The sequence below is a fragment of the Chrysemys picta genome, chromosome 20, assembly GCF_011386835.1.
Source record: "Chrysemys picta bellii isolate R12L10 chromosome 20, ASM1138683v2, whole genome shotgun sequence".
Taxonomy (NCBI): Eukaryota; Metazoa; Chordata; order Testudines; family Emydidae; genus Chrysemys; species Chrysemys picta.
The window spans coordinates 7,630,319-7,645,474 of record NC_088810.1 but is presented as its reverse complement, the minus strand read 5'-3'; the positions used below and the strand labels follow the sequence as shown (position 1 = coordinate 7,645,474).

Genomic DNA, 15,156 nt, shown 5'->3' with positions numbered 1-15,156 from the left:
TGTACGAGGGGATGCAATGCCAGAGCGTGGCACAGGGGGCGCTGTGCTGCAGGGGGTGGGATGGGGGCTCTCCTCTGGCAGTCTGGGCTGGCCCCAAAGCCCCAGGGTGGCACTTGGGGGTGCTGTGCTGCAGGGTATGTGTGTGTGGGGGAGTGGGGGCTCTTCCCTGGCAGCCAGGGCTGGCCCCAAGGCCCCAGGGCAGCACTAGGGGGTGCTGTGCTGCAGGGGGCAGGGTGGGGGCTCTCCCCTGGCAGTCAGGGCTAGCCCTGATACCCCAGCACAATGCAAGCTTGCTGGGTTAAAAGCAGGGGAAGCCAGGAATCTGGACGCTTGGGTTCTCCTCCATTCTGTCCTTCTCTAACCTGTGCCTCAGTTTCCTGCTATGGTGTGGGTGTGAGTGACTTCATGCCTGTAAGGGGTGAGGCAGCTGGGAATGCCTTGACGGACTCTGAGATGCAGGTGGGGCAGTTGGGGAACAGCTGCACACAACACTGCATGGGGAGGCCTAGCTTGGTGCTGAGATGCAGCCACTTCTGGGGCGGGGCAGCCGGGGAACAGCCACACATAACGCCACATGGGGACACCTTGACCGACTACAAGATGCAGCCACCACTGGGGTGGGGAAGTTGGGGAACAGCTGCACATAACATCGTATGGGGATGGCTCACCCAGCGCTGAGATGCAGCCACCTCTGGGGCGGGGCAGCTGGGGAACAGCTGCACATAACGCCGCTCGGGATGGCTCGCTCAGTGCTGATATGCAGCTGGGGAACAGTGCTGGGGTGGGGCAGCTGGGGAACAGCTGCACACAACACTGCGTGGGGAGGCCTAGCCTGGTGCTGAGATGCAGCCACCTCTGGGGCGGGGCAGCTGGGGAACAGCCGCACATAACGCCACATGGGGACAGCTCGCTGGGCCTGAGATGCAGCCAGCTCTGTCATGAGATCATGCTGGGGGTTTCCTGCAGCAGCACTTCAGAGGGAGCAATTCACTCTAGTGAGTTGACCTTGCCTTCCTGTGTGTCTCTAAAACCACATTATCTCTCCCAGCGGAAATACCACAGAGTCACGGAAACAAGCAGAGCGATAGGGATCTCGGGGGAGTTCGCTCACTGAGCTTTGTATCAGCCATCAAAATAACAGGCCCTGACAACTGATGGGCTGACAGCAGCGGGGCTGGGAGCCAGGACTCCTGGGTTCTAGCCTCGGCTCTGGCGCTAGGAGAAACCACTCCGTTGGCAGTTGGTAGAAAGCACCTGTAGCACACCTGAATGCCATGCTATGCTGCTTGTCACTAACAAGGGGGGGATCCAGCTGCTTTTAAAGGAGTCCCCAAGAAATGCGTCTAGCTCTGGGGCGGAGCAGCTGGGGAAGAGCCGCACAGCGACTCTGTATGGGGATGGATCACCCAGCACCGAGATGCAGCCACCTCTGGTGCGGGGCAGCTAGGAAACCGCCACGCAGGGATTGATGAGCGGCAGCTGCCTCTGAAGTGGGGAAAATCTCCTCCCAGGATGAGGGGGCGAGTCCCATTTATCGGGTCACATTGCGGGGCTGGGTGTCTGTCCTACTTCGGGATCCCAGCTCCGGGTCCACACAGAGGGATCCATTCCCCGTGGGGGATAATCCAGCCGTGCCCCCGTCTCGGCGGCCGTTCTCTCCCTCTCAGTCGCTCCAGCTGGGGGGCACGAGGCAGAAAGGCCCGTGGGGCAGGGCGGCCCCCTGCGCCTCCCCGGGTTTTTATGGCTTTATGGCCCAGCCACGTAGCCGGGGGATGAAGCTGCCCTGGTTGAACAATTCCTTCTGGGCAATTTCATCCCACCTGGGAGCAGGCTGATCCACGCCCCCAGCGACCGCTGGCACAGCAGCTCGCCACGTCCCTGGAGCACAGGTGTGGGGAGCTGAGCCAGAGAGGTAGGAGCTAGGGGATGTGGCCATGAGGCAGGGATGGGGGGGGGGTGGATCTAGGGGACGCGGCCATGGGGCAGGGACATGGAGGTGGATCTAGGGGATGCGGTGATGGGGCAAAGATCATGGTGGATCGAGGGGACACAGCCGTGGGGCAGGAATCTGGGGGTGGATCTAGGGGACGTGGCCATGAGGCAGAGACTGGGGGTAGATCCAGGGTGTGTGGACATGGGGCAGGAAAGTGGAGGTGGATCTAGGGGATGCAGCCGTAGGGCAGGGATGGGGGGTGGATCTAGGAGATGTGGCCATGGGGCAGGGATGGGAGTGGATCGAAGGGACATGGTCATGGGGCAGGGATGGGGGCGGGTCGATCTAGGGGATGTAATGATGAGGCAGGGATGAGGAGGTGGATCTAGGGGGTGTGGTCATGGGGCAGGGATGTGGAGATGGATCTAGGCAACGCGGTCGTGGGACAGGGATCTGGGGTGTGGCTCTAGAGAACGTGGGGCAGGGATGGGGGGTGGATCTAGGGGATGCGGCTGTGGGGCAGGGATCTGGGGTATGGATCGAGGGGATGTGGGGCAGGGATGGGGGGCTGGATCTAGGAGACACGGTGAAGGGGGATCATCCTTGTTATCATTCCAGCCCCAGCTGAGATGCCTCCCTCCTCCACCCCCCGCTGAGCCGGCACCATGGACCCGCTGGACACCCTGGCCCTGGCTGTCTACTCCGTCACCATCCTGCTGGGCTTGCCCGCCAACACCTTGGTGCTGTACATCTTCTACCGCCGCGCCCGCACCCGCCTCACCCCCAACCTCATCTACATGATCAACCTCTGCATCTCGGACCTGGCCTTCGTCCTCATCCTGCCACTCAAGATCCTGGAGGTGGTTCCACCCGGCTGGTCCCCACCAAGCTTCCTCTGCCCTCTCTACAGCCTGGCCCACTTCGGCACGCTCTACGCCAGCACCTGCTTCCTGACGGCGGTCAGTGCCGGGCGCTACCTGGGCGCCGCCTTCCCCATCCGCTACCAGCTCTACAAGAAGCCCCTTTACTCCTGCCTGGTCTGCGTGGCCATCTGGACCCTGGTGGCCTTTCACGGCGTCCTGTTGCTCATCCTGGAGACTTCGCTGGGCGCCAACGCCACCCTCTTTATGGGCAACGGCACCGCCTGCTACCAGGAATTCAGTCCAGAGCAGCTGGCCCTGCTAGCTCCTGTCCGCTTGGAGCTCTCCGTGGCCCTGTTCTTCCTGCCCTTGGTGATCACGGTCTTCTGCTACGCCGGCTGCATCCATGTCCTCGTCAAGTCCCGTCTCCACGAGCAGAAGAAGCGCCGGGCGGTGCGGCTGGCCTTGGCCACGCTCTCTGTCTTTGTGCTCTGCTTCGGACCCTATAACCTGTCCCACGTGGTGGGCTACGCCCGCGGCGAGGACGTCTGGTGGCGCAGGGTGGCGCTGCTGCCCGGTGCCTGCAACGCCTTCCTGGACCCGCTCATCTTCTACTTCCTCTCCTCGGCCAAGGACCACGGCCTGGCCTGGGTGTGGCGCTCGGTGGGGCAGCGTTGCAGCTCCTTCCGGCAGAAGATGACCATGGGTCACAGGGAGGCAGGCAAGGGGCAGCCTGAGAAGGGGGCTGCATCACATGGAAGTACAGGCCCCGGGGTGGGGAGCTCCAAGTGACCATGAGACAAGGAGACACCAAACGCTGTTGGGACAGGATTCGGGGAGATTGGCAATCTTGGATGGGCTGTGGGACCCGGCTGCTCATGAACCTTAAAAATTCCCCATGGGGCTGGGAGCCTCCAATCTTGGATAGGACGCAGGACCAAGGACCGGGAAATTCATGACCATTACAGATTCCCCACGGCACCCAGAACCTTCGATCTTGGATAGGACGTAAGACAAAGGACCGGGCAATTCATGGTCTTTACAGAATTCCTATGGGACTAGTAGTCTCCGACCTTGGATGGCACGTGAGTCCAAGAACCTGGCCTATCCATGGGTCAGTACATATCCCCCTTAGGACAAGGAGGTGTCTGGTTTTGACAGGACTAGGGGGTGAGGTAGCAGTTTTCCACTGAGACATGAGTGCATGGTCATGACCTTGACCATTGGTGGTCTTGAAAGACCCCTTAGAATGGGGACATCCCTGACTGGGCTGGGATGGGGGGTGAGGAGATGCCAGGCGGGGTGTGATGGCAGGGTCCAGATTTCTTGTGCTCATTTTGTACCCCCATGGGACGGATCCTGCCTTGGGAGAATTGGATATAGAAAATGATCCAGACCCCCTCGCCCCCCTAGGGCGAAATAGACTGTACGGCTTACTCTGCTACTGGGGGAATAGACTAAACTCCGTCCTGTAGATCTGCATTGGGTGAGCCAGCCTATGAGGTGTCACTGTGCAGTTATTCCCCAGCTGCCCTGACCCAGAGGTGGCTGCATCTCAGCAGCAGGTGAGCCAGCCCCAGGTGCCCCACCCCAGAGGTGGCTGCATTTTGGCACTGAGGCCATGATTCCTACCCATTGTATATGGAAGGTGCTAGAGATATGTCCGAGGTAACTGGGAGGTCTGTGTAACTTGGACGTAGAAATATTCCAAACCACAATCAGTGGGAATCCTAAATCTCCTGTCAATGAAATCCCAGCTCCTGCAAGAATGTCCCAGGACTGATCAATGAGTTAGTAGGAACAGAGGCAATGGGGCCGGATCCCAGCTGGGGTCAATGGGCTATAGCTCCATGGGAGTCAATGGGGCCAGAGCCCCCAGCTGGGGCCAATCGGGATCACCCAGGGGTCTCACCACTCCACCCTAGCGCTGACTCTTTTGCCCACTGGCTGTAAATTGCATTCCACTAACGGATCCGTGCTGATTTAATCAATAAAGTTTTCCCAGCTCCAGTGGGGTCGTTATTATTAATATCGTTATTGTAGTTATCATTCGACTGAGACCAGGCCCCCGCTGAAATGGGTGTGCTGCACTCACAGCACAGTGCAGGGGCTGGGAGCCAGGACTCCTGGGTTCTATTCCCAGATCTGGGAGGGGAGTGGGGTCTAGTGGTTAGAGTGGGGGAGCTGGGACACCTGGGTTTTATTTCCAGCTATAAGAGGGGAGTGGGGCCTAGTGGTTAGAGCAGGGGGGCTGGGAGCCAGGACTCCAGGGTTCTATTTCCAGCTATAAGAGGGGAGTGGGGCCTAGTGGTTAGAGCGGAGGGCCTGGGAGCCACGACTCCTGGGTCCTATTCTCAGCTGCCAGTGTGACCCTGGGCAAGTCCCTGCCTCGCTCTGTGCCTCAGGTTCCCTCTGTCTAAATGGGGAGAAGGGCCCAGCGGGAGGTGCAGCCGATGCAGCCTCTCCCTTCCTAGTTCTGATTGCCCCGTTCGGTCTCTGAGCCTGGCCCAGCTGCCCCTCGGCCTGGGTTCAGCGCTGCCCGTCCAACACGCCCTGGCAGGCGAGAATCAATGACCAGACACCCGCCAGTCTCCCCTCTGCCCACTAGGTGGCAGCAGATGAGAACTGTATTGCCCAACCCCTTGGCCTAGACCACATTCCCGCTGTGCAGAGCTCAGCAGTTTTGCAGCTTGCTGGGAGGGGATGGTGTGACGTTCCCCTGGTGTTATCTGGATCGGTGATCTGCTAGGTCACTCCCATCCTTGACTCTGGGAGCCAGCCTTACCGTGCTCTGCTGTGAGAACCCCCACTCCTGGGCTGGTCACGCACAGCCTCTGGCATGTCAGCTGTTCCTTGGATTGTGCCACCGAATGACACTAGCCAATATCTCTGGTCCCAGACACAGCCCGAGGAACCTCCATCTTGCAGTGCCCAGTTATGCCTGCTGGACGCTGCAAGCTTATATGAGTTCGCCAATGTAACAAATAAATTGATATGTACCAGACTTGTGATCCCAAGGGGAGTCTCTGACACGCTTCAAACCAAATGCACGGCTTCGGGTAGAACAAACAAGTAGATTTAAGTGATTATAAGTCAAAGCACAAGTCAGATTTGGTCAAATGAAATAAAAGCAAAACGCATTTCTAAGCGGATCTTAACCCTTTCAATGCCCTTACAAACTTAGATGCTTCTCACCACAGGCTGGCTGGTTGCTTCTCAGCCAGGCTCTCCCCTTTGATCAGCGCTTCAGTCGCTTGGTGGTGGTGTCTGTAGATGGAGGTGGAAGAGAGAGAGGATGGCAAAATGTCTCTTCCTTTTGTCACGTTCTTTCTTCCCTCTTGGCTTTGCCCCACTCCCTTCAGAGTCAGGTGAGCATTACCCCATCGCCCAAACTGACCAAAGGAAGGGGGGTGACTCCCTCGAGGGTCTAACTGATTCTTTTGTCACTGTCTAGCCAGTGTTCTTTGTTCCTGTGAGGCTGGGCTGGGTTTGTCCCATGCCTGCCCTGATGAGGTGTGAACTGCCTCTCTGCTTTTGAAGAGTTTTTGCCTTGTTTTAAGTTACAAGGATACATTTTCAGCCTCATAACTATATACATTAAATTATAACCTATAACACCACTATAACATTACTGTAACAACAATTCCTATAACATCACTAGAACAACAATGCTCAGTGCGTCATGAGCCTTCTGAAGAAATCCGACATGACAAACGTTGCATTGGATACCACACAATCATTTTATAAAGATGAACATGGGGGTGTAGGGTGTTCCCACGAGCTACAGAGCGTCACAGGAAGATCTGGACCAATCCACCCCCCCTTCATTCTCCTCCCTCCCCCCCCCCCCTTTGGTTCCACTTTAGGGCTCTGCAAAAGCAGAAGTTGCTTAAAACCGCCAGGCGTCCCTGTGGTTTGGAGGCGCGGCTGGAAATTGCTGCGGGCCCGTGGAGGGGTGGTTGGGTACCTAGAAACTGTCCAGAGCAGGAACTGGGGTTCTTAGGAACTCTAGGAGGGGAAGCAGGGCTGGGTTTCTAGAAATTACGTGGTTGAGCCCTGGGCTTCCCTGAAATCACCACAGGGATGATTGGGCTCCCTCAGCACAATCACGGAGGGCTCGGGACTCCCTCAAAACTATCGGTTCTAGGCTCCAGGCTCCCTACAAACATTGGTTATCTCTAGGGTCTCTAGAAACTGTCAAGGGAGCTCAGGGCTCTGGGCTCCTTGAAACTGTCGCAGCTCCCCTGTAACTACCGGCTTGCCCCACCCACAATTTCCCTCTTTGCCTAAGCTTTGTAGCCAGCTGCAGTTGACAAGGGGTCAGAGTTTGGGGAGGAGGGAAGGGGGATAGGTGTCTGGGGAGGGGAGCCCTGCACTGGGGACTCCGGGGCCAGTAACCCCAACTCTGCCCTGGTTGCTCAGGTCTTGCCTAGCGCCTCACCCGTTGCTGTCTCTCCAGTTCAGCCAGCAAGCGCGGAGGGCGGTTTCCGAGGGCCCAGCGATGCTTTGTGACCCGGGACACTGGCAGGGGGAGGGAGAGTTGGTCTGTGAGCCACTAGAGGAAAACTAGAGGGGAAAGGCCCCATGCACCATTCCCTGCCCCCCCCCTCAAAAAACCTGCCAGTTCCCGGCCCTGGGGCCATATCGGAGCTGGCACCCCCTAAAGGGGAAAGGCCCCGTGCCCCATTGCCTGCCCCCGCAAACCTGCCAGTCCACCGGGCATGGGGCCGGATGGGAGGCAGCACCCCCTGGAAGGGAAAGGCCCTGTGCCCCATATCCCACCACCTCTAAGCCTTCCAAGTTTGGGGTGCTCATCTCTTAGATGCTTGCTGGGTGTCTGTGTAGTGCCTGGCAGTAGGCCCCAGTTCTGGTCGGGGAGGGGGTCCATGCAGAGTCCAGAGCTTGGCTCCCAGCCGTCCGTCCTGTGCCCATTGGCTGGCCAGGCAGGGATACCGGTCTAGGGGCTGATCCAGATCAGGACAGCTGAGGGTGCAAGACACTGCTCCAGTGAGTAGGAAAAGGAACCAGGAAAAGGAGACCTGACTTCGGTTCCTACAGCTCAGGGGAAGTGCCTTTTGTTAGAAAGGAGCGGGGACTGGGCGACAGGACTCCTGGGTTCTATCTCCAACTCTGGCAGGTGAGTGGGGTCTGGTGGTCAGAGCAGGGAGGCTGACACTGGCAGAAGAGGGGGGGTCTAGGGATTAGAGCAGTGGGGGCTGCATGCCTGGTCTCCTGGGTCGTATCCTCAGTTCTGGGAGGGGAGTGGGGTCTAGTGGTTGAACAGACAAATTCTCCCCTCTCAGGGAGCCGGGGAGTTTCCCAGTGCAGATGTCAGTGGCAGCTACAGAAAACTGGGTGTCTATTTTGGTGCTCTGGTCACCTCTTCCTGCCCCACCAATGCTGCTTGAAACACCCACACCTAGGTTTATTTTGGGCTCCAAAGTGTTTTCCTTATCAGCTGTCACATCAACCCTGCCCCGGACAGGAGGCTGAGTTACCCAGCCAGGGCAAGAGGAGAGATCCACTGTGCTCCGAGATCTGGTCCGGTAGAGAATCAGAGCTGGACATGGGGTAAGGAACTGCACTGAGGTTATCTATCTGTCTGTCTGTCCCCAAACACCCACCCCCATCCATCCATCTAGTCCCATACATCCCCTCTACCTATCCATCCCCATACACCCTATCTATATCTCTCCCTGATTTACCAGAGCAGAGATGGGTGGGAATGGGACACGGGGCCTTTCCCGCTCTAGGAGGCACCAGCTCCGATCTGGCCCCAGGGTGGGGGACAGGCTGGCTCCCCGGCCACAGCCCCAGGAGCATGGTGCTCACTCGGCCCACACAGAATGCTGGGAGCATCTGCCCATTGCTTTTTGTCTGGCAGGGCCATTACCCCGGGCACAGGTGTGGCTGTCGTGGAGTCCTGGCTCCCAGCCTCCCCTGCTCTAACCACTAGACCCGTCCCCCCCAAAGCTGGGGAGAGAACCCAGGAGTACTGGTTCCCAGCCCTCTGCTTTAACCACTAAACCCCTCTTCTCCCAGCGTTGGGGAAAGAACCCAGGAGTCCTGGTTCCCAGCCTCCTTGCTCTAACCACTAGACTCCATTGCCCTCAGAGAGCTGGGGATAGACCCCAGGGGTCCTGAGTAACCAGAGCTCCCTAGAGGTGAGACGTAGGAAGGTGGAACACTCGGCGTTCCTGCCATAACGCGGTGGGGAGAGACGTCAAGCTGTTGGCTGGGAGGATTTATAGCAGTTCTTGGGGAACACTAACAGTTTCGCTCCAGGCCGGGAACAATGTAAACATCTTAGAGTGCTGGAGTGGAGATGAAAGGGGGGGTCAAGATGGGATGAGACGCTGTGGGGCGCTGGGCCCAGGGGCTCACTGCCTTAGAGAGAGAGTGATCCGTGACTGATGGCCCGACCCCTCTGCTCAGAGTGGGACTGGATGACCGTAATGGTCCCTTTGGGCCTTGGAATCCATGAATCTGCAATTTTCTCCCCAGTGAGATAAAAGGGGGCGGGGAAGTGAAAGTGTTCTTATTTCCCCACTTTCACTCTCTGTTGTAATTTTTCCACTCTCTTTTTCGAGGTGGGGGAATAAAAAAGAAAGGGAGGGGGCAGAGACTGAGACAAAGTGTGAGGGCGGTTTGGGGTTTTTTGCTCCAAATTCTTGGAAAAAACTTTCAAAACAGTCACTCAGAAAACAAAGTTCTGAGTGGAAGGGGGCGGGGTCAGTGCTTTTGAAAGTTTCCTACCAAATGGAATGATGAGTAATATCTGTACTGTGGTCAGGATCGAGGGGCCGCCAGCCCTGGCCCAGGACCCCCCATACGCCAGGTGCTGTACGTTATTAGTGCTATTTAGATGCGTTACAGTATCACCCAGGTGCCCCGGGACCCTGCTGCACCAGGCGCTGCACAGACAGAGCCAAGAGCTGCTCCCCGGCTCCAGGGAGTTTGTCCAGGGGGGTCTCAAACTGGGGGTCGGGACCCCTCCGGGGGCCTCGAGGTTATTACATGGGGGGTCGCGAGCTGTCAACCTCCACCCCAAACCCCGCTTTGCCTCCAGCATTTACAAAGGTGTTAAATATATAAAAAGTGCTATTAATTTGTAAGGGGGGGGTGTCACACTCAGACGCTTGCTATGTGAAAGTGATCACCAGTAAAAATGTTTGAGAACCACTGGTCTAAGGACTGATCTCGAAGGGGGCTCGCTAACCCCACCTGTCTCTCCTTTCTCTGCAGTGAATGAGCCTTGCGGGAACCCCGCCTCCAGCCCTACCCAAGGCCTGGTGGGTCCCCCGTTGCTATTGGTAACCCATCTCCATCTCCATTCCCATCCCAAGGCCTAGTGGATCCCTGGTTGCTATTGTCAACCCAGCCCCTGCCACCCCCTTCTTCCCACCATGCCTTCCATCAGCAGCCCCCAGCTCTCCCTGGCCGTCTACATGGTGACCTTTGTGACAGGCCTGCCCCTCAACTTGCTGGCCTTCTGCGTCTTCGTTGTGAAGGCCCGCCGTCGCCTGCTGCCATCCGACGTCCTGCTCCTTAACCTGACGGTGTCCGACCTGGTGCTGCTGGCCTTCCTGCCCATCCGCATTGCCGAGGCCTCCTGGGAGATGAACTGGAAGATGCCAGATTTCCTCTGCCCCCTCTCCGGCCTCCTCTTCTTCAGCAGCATCTACCTTACCACCCTCTCGCTCACTGGCGTCAGCGTTGACCGTTACCTCAGTGTGGCCTTCCCCCTCCGCTACAAGGCGGGGCGCCGGCTGTCCTACGCCGTGGTGGCCGTGGCCTTGTTCTGGGTGGCTGCTTTCTCCCACTGCAGCGTTATCTACGTGGTCCAGTACCAGGCCAGGGGCAATGACACAGCGGGCAACCTCACCCGCTGCTACGCCACCTTCACCGACCACCAATTGGCGGTCCTGCTGCCCGTCCGCCTGGAGATGTTCTTGGTCCTCTTCTGCCTTCCGCTGGGCATCACCACCTTCTGCTACACTAGATTCATCGCCATCATACGCTCCCTGCCACTGGTGAACCCCAGGAGGAAGCGCCGGGCCATCGGGCTGGTGGCAGCTACATTTCTCCTCTTCCTGGTCTGCTTCACCCCCTTCAACATCTCCCACGTGGTGGGCTACATGGAGAATAAGAGCCCAGAGTGGAGAGTCTACGTCCTGCTCCTCAGCACTTTCAATGCCAGCTTAGACCCCATCATCTTCTACTTCTCCTCCTCGTCTTTCCAGAAGATATGCCTGGAGTGTCTGCAGGCCGCCTGGGAGAAGCTTCAGCTCGGCCGGCTCTGCCCTGGGGTCTGGCTGGAGGCTACGGAGAACGTAGCCACAGAGGATTCGCAGATGGTGCAGTGAGATGGATGGGGTGGGGACCACAGTTCCACCTCCACCAAGTCTAGGACGTGTTATGGTTCCTGTCAGCCCTGAACTGAAGGCTGGGAAGGAATATTCCCAAATGAGGGTTTGTCTACACTTGCAAGTTATTTCAGGTTTGGTGTTTCCGCTTTAATCAGGGATAACTCTCCCAAAGCTACGTGTGAACACTGGCTTGCACCAGCTTAAGCAACTTCCCTTTTGAATCATTGCATCCACACAGCCCCGCAGGACACGCACTTACCAAATAACCACACAGCCTTCCAGGAGAGCGTCTCTTGCTGCAACCTCCCACCACTCGCCTCTATGCCTCCTGGGATTTCGCGTGTTGTGGGATGCCCCTGGAATTCTGGGACCGATGGGTCCTCTGGCTTGGCTTTGGCAAGCCATCCCCACTTCCAAACCTCTGGCTATGGGGCAGCGTGTTGGGCACCGGGAGCCTGGTGGTAATACAAACAGGCAGATGCACGCGTATTGCCCATCACAGAGCCGGAGGGCGCTGGAGACAGCCACAATGATACGGATAGGAGAGGAAAATCAAGGAGCTAGTTGTGTCCATGGACTCCCGGGAGCGACTTCACTTGGTGGGGCACCATTTCTGGGCTCAGTCAACTAGCGCCGACCGGTGGGACAGGGCCACCCATCCTGGGGTGAGCAGCAGTGTGGTGGCAGCTCTTCAGGGCGACAGGCCAGGCCCCTAGAGATCTGCGCAGAGCTCACCCCGGAGCTGCAGGGGTGGAATAGCAATATGAGAGCTCCCCTCAGCACGGAGAAGCGCGCGGCTGTCGCCATCTGGAAATTCGTCACCCACAATTGCTGCTGGTCAGGATCTAGCTCATTTGGGGTTGGTAGATAAACCTGGGGCGGTTGTCATGGAGGTGTGTGCTGCTACCAGGAGGGTGACACTCAGGAGGTTGTTGGTGGAGGGGCACGTTGAGGGTTCCCGAAATGGGGGCATTGATGGGACTCATCTGCCTGTACTTTGCTCTCCATGCCAGGCCATGGACTTCATCAACAAGACGGGGTCTCTCCATGGTCAGGGCCAGCTCCAGGCACCAGCCTGGCAAGCAGGTGCTTGGGACGACCGCTCCAGAGAGGGGCGGCACGTCCAGCTATTCAGCGGCAATTCGGTGGACGGTCCCTCACTCCCGCTCGGAGCGAAGGACCTCCCGCCGAATTGCCACCGCAGATCGCGATCGCAGCTTTTTGTGTTTTTGTTTTTGTTTTTTTTGGGGCTGCTTGGGGCGGCCAAAACCCTGGAGCCGGCCCTATCCATGGTGCTCCAAGACCTGGCTGATCTCCACGGCTGGCTCACCCATATTGGGGTGGGCTGGAGGCAGGAGATTTAGAAACTCAGCCCAGCTTCCTGCAATGAGCAATGGACCACAGCCAGGGAGGGTGGTGTGACTTCTCCTGTCCTTCCAGGAGACCAGCTTCTCCGCTCCCCCGGCTGATGGGACCTGTCACTGGACAGCCCTGACTGCAGAAAGGAGTCCACCCCGTGTAGCTGCAGCACGCCAGCCGAGCGCACACCAGGAAGGTGGAGGCATCTTGAGGCTGCTGAGCAAAGATCTGCCTCGTGTCCCAGCCACTTGGCTGTGTTTAGCACAACAGCTGAGGGCTTCGCCCGTGGAACGTTACGTGTGGCCCCAGAGATGCCCTCTGCTCAGGGTCCTTGGTCTCGGTCTCTCCCCATCTCTCTCTGGGGCACAAGGTTAGTCTAGTCCAACTGGAGTCTTTGGGCTTCTCATGGGGTGGAGGGGGCCCTTTCAAGGGAGACGGGGCCCAGCCCCACCAGTGACACAGCCTATCTGCCTCCCGAGATGGTGGAGAGAAACCTCACCCAATGGGGCCCTTTGTTCACGAGGAATTTTATGACCTTTGTGCAATGTTATGAGATTTTCCCCAGTCGGCTCGTAAAGAAATAATAAACCCCGGTGTCATTAACAAAAAATCCCATTGACGGAACATAACCCCAGCCGGGCGGGCGTCCAACGTGAGGTGCTGGGGCGCCCGTGGCCGTGCCAATGAGGTCACCGCCCTGCGTGAGGTGGAACTGGTTCTCTGGGTCTTGGGGCAGGGAGGGAGGCTCTGTTTCTTGGAACTGGGCAAGGGAAGGGAGACCATGGCGAGCTCAGTATTGGGGTCCATACATGTAGCCCCCACTATGTCCCCCTGCAGGGCTGCCTTGCCTCCCGCGAGCAGCTGGGTGTTGGGTGCCCGCCCCAGGCCCCCGGGTCATGGCGAAGGCAGGGAGAGACATGAGAGCCCGGGAGTCAGAACTGCTGGGTTCTACTGGGAGTGTGGCCTAGTGGGTTGCAGCGGAGGGGTTGGGAGTCCGGATAGGCAAGGGGAAAGGAGGGGGCTCTCAGGGTTAGCCCCTCCCTCTGGTACCAGCTGGCTAAATGCTCCCCATTCCACCCCTCATGATTCCCCCTCCCCTTGTCCCATTCCCCACACCCCCGAGCCAGCCAGTCCCCATCCAGGGGCAGGATAGGACCTAGCGCCCCCTAGGGGAAATCTGTGGAAATGTTGTGGCAGAAGCTTGTTGCTCCGTTTGATTTTCCAGAAGTCGGGGTGCTGAGGGTTGTACAAAGGCCCCATATCAGGGGCCCTGCACTGGGTGCAGCACGAGCCCTGGCAGATGCTGTGGGTAGCCATTTCCTCCTGCCTCGCCCAGGGCAGAGCCGGCCCGGCCCAACCTCCCTGCAGCTAATGGGGCAACCGACCACCACGGGGCAGGCAGGATTCGGCTCCTCTGCTTGGGATCTATTGGTTGGAGCTGCTGGGGGATGGGGTGGGGCTGGGAGCCAGGATTCCTGGGTTTTCTCCCCAGCTCTGGGAGGGGAGTAGGGTCTAGTGGTTAGAGCAGAGGGGGCTGGGAGCCCGGACTCCTGGGCCAAGGGCTATCATGGCAAAAGAGCACCGGGTGGGTCCATAGATGGCAAGCATGAACCGTGCAGTGAGAAAGGCCCCCATCTGAAACCCATCTCCTCTCTGGAAGGATGGGGGAGCCAGCCCGTGGCACTCCCACGTGAACGTCTGTCTGTGCACGCGCCAGGAGGACGGGCGCCCGGACCGTCACCTTTGTCTCACAGCCCCGACGCTATCAGCACTATGCAAATAGGAACTGATGTGTCTCCACCGTGCGGGAGGGACAGGACACTGGACCCAGAGCCCTGCATGAGGCCGGGGGTGAGGATCTGCATTTTTGGGGCTCATTCATCCCTCTCCAAAAGAACACCACGGGGATGGGAGACTGAGGCTGGGGAGTCAGGATGTGGGCCGTGGTCATTCCATCCCCCACAGAATGGGTCCCCCACTCGAAGAAAGAGACTTGAGGGGACAATTCCTCGCCGGCAGTGGCTGCATTACCAAGGGTTCTGGGAACAGAACCCATCAGGTCCGATCCACTCATCGTTCCACGTCTTGCCACCACATCTCAGCAGCGAGACAAGCTGGGAGGGAAAGTGGGTTTCCCACCGTTAGGGAGAGCAGAGGGACTGACGGTTTCTAACTGCAGGAGGGAACGACACTTGGAGAGATGTGCTGGCTGGCGCATACACCCAGCCCTGTTCCCACAATCATAGAATCATAGAAGATCAGGGTTGGAAGAGACCTCAGGAGGTATCTAGTCCAACCCCCTGCTCAAAGCAGTACAAATTCCCAGCTAAATCATCCCAGCCAGGGCTTTGTCAAGCCGGGCCTTAAAAACCTCTAAGGAAGGAGATTCCACCACCTCCCTAGGTAACGCATTCCAGTGCTTCACCACCCTCCTAGTGAAATAGTGTTTCCTAATATCCAACCTGGACCTCCCCCACCGCAACTTGAGACCATTGCTCCTTGTTCTGTCATCTGCCACCACTGAGAACAGCCGAGCTCCATCCTCTTTGGAACCCCCCTCTTTGGAACCAGTTGAAGGCTGCTATCAAATCCCACCTCACTCGTCTCTTCTGCAGACTAAACAAGCCCAGTTCCC

At 58.1% G+C, this 15,156-nt stretch overlaps 2 protein-coding genes across 2 annotated transcripts; both read left to right on the top strand.

Annotated features, from left to right (window-relative positions):
- The first annotated feature begins 184 nt into the window (after nucleotides 1-184).
- LOC135976760 (free fatty acid receptor 1-like) lies at nucleotides 185-7,473 on the top strand. The gene has a single exon (XM_065574094.1). It carries the CDS (start codon nucleotides 2,599-2,601, stop codon nucleotides 3,583-3,585), a length of 987 nt encoding a protein of 328 aa, XP_065430166.1. The 5' UTR covers nucleotides 185-2,598; the 3' UTR covers nucleotides 3,586-7,473.
- Nucleotides 7,474-10,200: 2,727 nt separating this feature from the next.
- Nucleotides 10,201-11,159, top strand: LOC101944725 (free fatty acid receptor 3-like). Its single transcript, XM_005314296.3, has one exon. The coding sequence runs from the start codon at nucleotides 10,242-10,244 to the stop codon at nucleotides 11,157-11,159; it is 918 nt and encodes a 305-aa protein (XP_005314353.2). The 5' UTR covers nucleotides 10,201-10,241.
- Nucleotides 11,160-15,156: the final 3,997 nt, after the last annotated feature.